We start from the raw sequence: 7,027 nt of genomic DNA on the forward strand, positions 1-7,027 counted from the left end.
GTGTTTTTCTTTTTGCAGCATTTTTCTTTTTGCAGCATTTTTCTTTTTGCAAGTGTTTTCTGAAGTTGCAGTCCGTTTGGCCTTTCAGGGCCACCGTAGTAAAGGGATCAATAACAATTTAAAATTTATAATTTACAGTTTGATGATTTAAAGTCTCACACAACCCGAGGGAGTGTTCGCCCAGGGCGCCAAACAGGCTAGGACCGCCAATGCAGCTGAATTTTTATTTTTTTCAGACCTGTGTAATGCAAAGAAAACTGAAAACACCAACAATCACATGGCTCCCTGTGAGCAAGCACTTCAGGACAAAGGGAAGGAAAAACTTCCCTTCAGCAGGAAGAAACCTACAACAGGGAGAGGTAGCCATTAGAGCAGGAAGACAGGACAAAGACACACTGTGTAAGAAGTTAAAAGCTATCTTGTAACCATTTTATTATACATATATATTAGGGGTGCAACAATACTCGTATCAATATTGAACAGCTCGATACAGTGCTTTCGGTTCGGTATGCATATGTATCGAACAATACAAATTTTTAAATTTATTTTATCAACTTTCCTTCTGACGATGCTGTCTGTGTTGAGCGCTCAGTGGATCTGCATTCGACTACTCCGCCTAGGCTGCACTGTCGAGTGCAGATCCACTGAGCGCAGCGCAAGCTAGCAAGACAGAGGCCCTTCTGACCCTGGGTAATTAAACACTACCTTCACCATCAGATTCTGCTCCTTGCATCCTCACCTTTATAACTCACCTGATTAAACTGTATTGAGGCTTAGAGTTTGCATTATTAGGGGTGGTCCTCAGGCTGTAGTTTCTAGTTTCTAGCTACCTGCTAGGCTTCACCTCAGCTAATTTAAGTCCCTTTACTGGACCCGTGGACCGTGTTTGAGCGGTTGGAGCTTTTTATTAAATAGTGTTATAAAATCTGCTGTGGAGTCAAATGTACTAACAGACATTAAAAGTCTGAGGTGGGGTTCTGATGAGTGAAATTCTACAATTCAGCATTTAGCAGGTATCTGTGTCTGTACAGTAGATGGGTGATGTCATAGTGGCTACAGCTGGTCTGTCTTCAGTCAGATAAAGTTAAGAAAAAAGAAAAAGGATTACACTTCAGACAGCAGTCCGATTAATTTCTCCAAAATATACTAATACTAGAGGTGGTAGTCCAATGTGGAACAGCCATGGCAGGGAAACCAAATATGACAGTCTAAAATAGTACAACACTGCTCTCCCCTTTAAATATTAGGCACCCAAACAAGAACACTCAGGAGTTCAACAAAAAGTGTGAAAAAAGTGCTTTTTTTTTTTTTTTTAAAATAAAAGGAGTAGAGCTTTTTTTGTTCTATTTTCATAAAAGCTGCCAAAACTGGTAGAATTGCATTGCAATAACTTTTGCGATTGTTTTCAAATGTAGAATTTCAGATTTTTTCAAACACATTATTTTACACGAATGAAGGCCTAATACATTTCAATATGTATTTTATTATAAATTACATTTTTATTTTACTTGAAGCAATTTTTATTAGTATTTATTTAAATTTATACCATATTTTGAATTTAAGGCAGAAATTAAATTTATTTAATGTGTTTAATGGAGTTATAATTGATAAGCAATTTTAAATTTATTTTATTTATCTTGCTTTGAAAAAAATTAACTAAGTACTTTTTATTTTATTCCATATTTCAGGAATTCATTTTCATTTTAATTTATGTTAATTTTACGTACAAAACATGCATTTTCTTTTAAATGTCATTTTGTAAAATCTTTTTACATTTATCTGTTTGTAATAGTATTTTTAATTGTACATGTATTTGATATTGTTTTAAATACAATGAATATATTTGACTTATTCCTAAGTCTTTTAATTGTTACTATAATTATTTTTTATAATGATTGTATTTCTTTTTATCTGAGGTGTGTCCTCCAGACGCCATGTTCTGTCGTGACGTCACCAAACGGGAAGTGAGCTCGTTGTTCTCCTTGGTGGCTGCCTGGCTGCGAAGGCTCGCGGACCAAAACAACTCCTTCTCTGTTGCGCTTCCTCCTCTTCCTCAGCACGGACCATGGACGGGTGAGAACGGGAAACCGTCCCGAACCTTCTCGGAACCGTTCCCACCGCACTTTTACCTTCCTTCCTCCCTTCGTTTCCTTGGTGACTGAACCGCACCTGCGCGAGCCTCAGGCGCGCCCCTCCCTGCCTGTTTGTTGTTGGTGTTTACTGAAATGCTCTCCCAGAGCTCCGTTTTCCTGCTCCTCGCGCGCTGTTTAGTTGCTCGTGCGCTGTGCTGTGCTGCGCAACTCTGCTCTGTTCTGTTCGGCTCGGCGTGAAAGTGTCACGGGGCAACAGTAGCGACAGCCGCGGTGTTTTATTACCTGAAATCTCGCGATATGTGCGTGTTCACGCAAAGAGCCTCTCTGTCTGTGTACAAACAGAGAGGAATTACTTTCATTTTCTGTTAATTAGTTCGACTTTGGGGTTCTAAAATGTCACCAGCAGAGCCCGAAGCTTCTTTAACTGATCCCGGGAGAAGGTTAATGGTTAAAATGTTAGCGGTAAAGTTAAACAGAAGCTCAGAGCTGAAAATGAAGAAGTCATCAATCATCTCCTGCAGTCTGTCTCAGGAAACAGGCTTTAAAGATCAATCAAGTCTCAAAAAAAATTGCAAAAGAAGACACAGGATTTTAAATATGGAGGTTCATGTGCTGCTGATTTGATAAATTCATTAATAAATTGATGAAATGTGATATAACTTTGACATTTCAATAACTGATCATTGTGTTTGTTTCCAGGAGTCAGAGTTCAGCTCGTCTGTCAGCAGCTCTGAGAACATGAGCTCCTCTCACCTGTCCACAGGTGAGTCTATGAAAGTCTATGAAAGGGAAGCTCCTCCCACCTGAACCCTTTCCATCATAATTTACCTGTCTGTTTCTGTCTATCTGCAGTGGATGGCACTGATAGACTGTGTGTTTCAGAGCGTGCTCAGTGCGTCCCATCTCGGGTCCTTCACCTGCGTCAGCTTCCCCCTGACGTCTCTGAACAGGAAGTGCTTTCTCTGGCGCTTCCCTTTGGTCGAGTTAGTCAGCTGATCACACTGAAGACAAAGAATCAGGTGAGCGCTAACGATGCCAGCAAGGTGTGCAGTACACAACTGTCTGAATTCCTCTTAACCTGTTCTTTATTATTATTAAGTCATTGCTGGTGAAAGTGTGCAGGTTTATGTGGTTTAGAACCCTGAGCAATTCAGTTTTACTGTACAGCACATGTGCTCTTGTTAATTGGAGGAAAAGTGAAATAAAAATACACAAAATAAAAAGAAATCCACTAAATTGTTGAGAGCGGCGTTCGGCTGCGACTGCTTGCGACGCCATCTTGCATCCAAATTTATTACTAACACATTTGGTAGCTGTGTGGGGGTTTGTGAGGTTGTACTGAGTGAGTAATCACCGTGTGTCATTATATAGCTCTTTAGTTAGCCACAAGAAGGCACTTTGTTATTCACTTCAGTTCAGTTTTATTTATACAGCACCAAATCACAACATGTTGTAAGGTAAAGACCCTACAATAGACCCTCACTATCCTGTCTCCCTTCCCTCACCCCCAACGCCCAACGCGAGTTGTACCCACCTATCTTTCCTTCGTCTGGATTCACTTACCCTAACATCTGCAATCAGGATAAGCAGTCACACAAAGCTGCAAAGGGAGATAAAGCTGTAATATGAGAAAAATTTAACAAGATTGAACACAGTATACAGATGCCTGCTTAACGAAAGTAGTGGTGGAGGACCAGCGCTTTATGAAGGCGTGAGTGCTTTAAATGCTTCGGTCAGTTAGACTGGACAACAGCTTAGCCTATTTAAAGCCTGGAAAGAACGCCAGTTAAAATGTGACTGTGTGAGTGTGCGACTGCAATGTTTTCTTCTGACGAAAACAAGGCAATATCTAAATAAAAGCTTGTGCAGAAACATGAAAATGATGATAAAACGTATCGAGACTTTTGTCAAATAATAAAAACAAGATGACATCCAATCAGAACAAATAAGTTGTGTACAAAGGCGGGACGAGTTTGGAAGGTATCTGTTTAGAAGATGGAAGGCTTTTAGAAATGGCACTGTTTCTCATAAATTCGATAAAATATAACTGCTTAGGAGGAATAGAAGAGCAGACAGATGAACACGTGCCAGGCCCTTTTGATGTCTAGGAAAATAAGACGCTTTGCAAACTGTGGAGCAGCTCTCACTGATAAAATCATCACAGATTTTAGACTATTTCATTCAACTGAATCAACTTCAGATTTAGTCCATTTAATACTATAATAACGTTGTTGTAACTTGTTTGCATTAAACAGGTAAAAAAAAAAGAAAAGAAGTAAAGCTGCATCTAACAATCTATGTTTATACTGATGCTCATTGGGGAAGCACAGAGACATTCAGTTTAGTTCAGTTTTATTTGTACAGCACCAAACAGTCACCTCACACCTCGCATATTGTAAAATAAAAACTCTACAATACTGCGGAGAAAACCCCAACAATTAAGCAACCCCTATGAACAAGCACCTAAGCGACAGTGGGAAGGAAAAGCTCCCTTTTAACAGGTAGAAACCTCCAGTAGAAACAGGTTCAGGCAGGGGTGGCCATGTGCAGCGACCGGTTTGACAGGACAAAGACATGCTGTGGAGGGGAGCCAGAGATTAATAATAACTAATGATTAATTTCAGAGAGGTTTATTAACACATAGTGAGTGAAGAAGAAACACTCAGTGCATAATGGGAATCCCCCAGCAGCCTACACCTACTGCATCATAACTAAGGGAGGATTCAGGGTCACTTGGTCCAACCCTCTTCGCGAGAGAGACTCTGCGCAGCAGTCTGAGGGCTCTGCCAGGAGTGGCGATGCTGTTTTCCAGAGAATTGATTAGTCAGTAGGTGGGAGTTTCACACCTGTTGATGTGTAATCTGGAACATAGCCTGTTTGCAGCATAAGTAACCATAGCGATATATCCCTGTAAAAAGTGAACCACCTTTGAAAAACAGAAAAAAGAGTTAAACCTGAAGTCACATGGATAAGACCAAATCCTGCTTTGTAGTGCAGGCCTCTGGACATCAGAGTGAAGGAGCGGAGAGACGGAGCAAAATGAATTCCCGCCCACAACACCTCTTCGTTGAATTCAAATTTAGTGGGAAAATGGGCATGTCAGTTTTGTTTCTTAGTAAAAACAGTTAATATGATTGTACCCTGTATATGCAGAGCTCCAGCTGAGCCAACCAGCACACTGTTTATTTGTATTTTATCTTGTCTATGTCATCACGCCGCATGTGACTCAGATTGTCTTTTTTTAATGGCTTCTCATTGCTTTAGTGCCCTCTCAGGTTCTTACAGATGACCTCTCATCCAGAGATAAATAATCCTTCATTGATGCATTGGACACTACAAGTTATTTTAATAATCGTCTCATGGGTCTGTCACTAACAGTGACATGTTCATGGAAACAAGTAATGACATGTTTCAGGTGTGAGTCATGGCACCAGAGCTGAACTCTTATTTCAGCTTGTGTTGTAATATGGTGTTGTGCAAAAGTTTCAAGTCAGCCCTCATTTCTTTGTATTTTGATGGAACGATGGGAAATTGGTTCAGTGAAACGTGTGCAGAGATAAATGGTTCCACCTGCAGCTGCTCTGAGGCATGTGGAAGTATCGGGGGGACAGATACTGAACCCTAAATTACCCACGATACATCCATCAGAGCGCAACAAGTGTATGTGAATGTTAGGCAGGGTCTAAGCCACTCTTCCACTGAGTGGTGTGTTTTTATGACAGGCTGTAACAGGCGAGTAACAAAGAGTCTAAAATTATTTAAAGCTGGTTCCTCACTAAGTTTTCTGTTGTGCATAGACACTTGTTACTCTTTGTGTTTGGAGCATTTTCATTCTTGAATGGCTCACAGAGAGCGGGCTTACAAACAAAAAACAGTCTTCCAAAAATGGTCAGAAATAAGGGGCGGTTCAAGACTTCTGCACAGCAGTGTGGTTCACTGTGTTGTGTAATTTGTGAGGTAGTGAAAGTCAAACACATGATGGCTGAGGCTTTGTGTTCTCTTCAGTTTCCTTTGTGGTCTGATCTCAGCGTGGATTAAAGTAATGAAAGGCTTTTGTACTGCTCCCTCACTGCTTTATTTTGTTTACACCTGTCACATGATCCAAGCAAATCTTTTTTTCCCTTCTGTGTGAATGGACAGATTTTCTACAGAGAGCAGCTCTAGCTAATGTTAGCTTAGAAAAGACGTCCCACCGTGACAGACTCACACAGAGAGGAACACATGAAATTTTTAAGTAATCGTTTTTTTTCTTTTCAGGCGTTTTTAGAAATGGCGTCAGAAGAAGCCGCTGTTACCATGGTGAACTACTACACCTCAGCCACTCCCTCCATCAGGAGTCAGCCAGTCTACATTCAGTACTCCACCCATCGCGAGCTCAAGACTGACAATATGACCAATCAGGTGAGGAGCAGCAGCTCAGGCCCCACCCATGGTGTCTGTTTATTTGTTTGAAGTTTGATCTGTCATCTGTTTACAAAAAGCAGCGAGATGGTCCTTTAAACAATCAATAATATGTTTGTTTGCTGACAGAGGGCTCAGGCAACGCTGCAGGCCATGAATGCAGGAGCAGTGCACTCTGGGAACATGGCTTCAGGTGGGGAGGGCCGGGGCATAGCTCCAGGTCAGAGTCCCGTCCTGAGAATCATTGTGGAGAATTTATTTTACCCTGTGACTCTGGAGGTCCTCCAGCAGGTCAGGACTGCAGATATCATCAGTGTTATTATTGTTATTATTATTGAAGTTTTTATTATCATGTCCTTTCTAACAGTTCTTGGTGGTATTAATAAAACTTTTCCACAGATCTTTAGTAAGTTTGGCTCCGTGCTGAAGATCATCACGTTCACCAGAAACAACCAGTTTCAGGCTCTCCTGCAGTTCAGCGACACCGTGCATGCTCAGCACGCCAAGGCTGTGAGTCATACACCTACACACAC

At 41.1% G+C, this 7,027-nt stretch overlaps 1 protein-coding gene across 2 annotated transcripts in view; it reads left to right on the forward strand.

The window, feature by feature from the left end:
* The first annotated feature begins 1,898 nt into the window (after positions 1 to 1,898).
* Positions 1,899 to 7,027, forward strand: part of LOC102289173 (polypyrimidine tract-binding protein 3) — a 13,103-nt gene continuing 7,974 nt past the window's right edge. The window contains exons 1-6 of one of the 2 annotated variants that reach the window (XM_014329307.2): positions 1,899 to 2,073; positions 2,793 to 2,856; positions 2,946 to 3,112; positions 6,351 to 6,494; positions 6,624 to 6,785; positions 6,894 to 7,004. In XM_014329307.2, coding sequence (XP_014184793.1) covers positions 2,832 to 2,856; positions 2,946 to 3,112; positions 6,351 to 6,494; positions 6,624 to 6,785; positions 6,894 to 7,004 — 609 coding nt within the window. In that variant the 5' untranslated portion in view covers positions 1,899 to 2,073; positions 2,793 to 2,831. The remainder of the gene's footprint in view (positions 2,074 to 2,792; positions 2,857 to 2,945; positions 3,113 to 6,350; positions 6,495 to 6,623; positions 6,786 to 6,893; positions 7,005 to 7,027) is intronic. The other variant, XM_014329308.2, reaches the window with a different exon arrangement.

The sequence above is a fragment of the Haplochromis burtoni genome, unplaced genomic scaffold, assembly GCF_018398535.1.
Source record: "Haplochromis burtoni strain Fernald_Lab_line unplaced genomic scaffold, NCSU_Asbu1 Contig_528, whole genome shotgun sequence".
In the NCBI taxonomy this organism is placed as follows: domain Eukaryota; kingdom Metazoa; phylum Chordata; class Actinopteri; order Cichliformes; family Cichlidae; genus Haplochromis; species Haplochromis burtoni.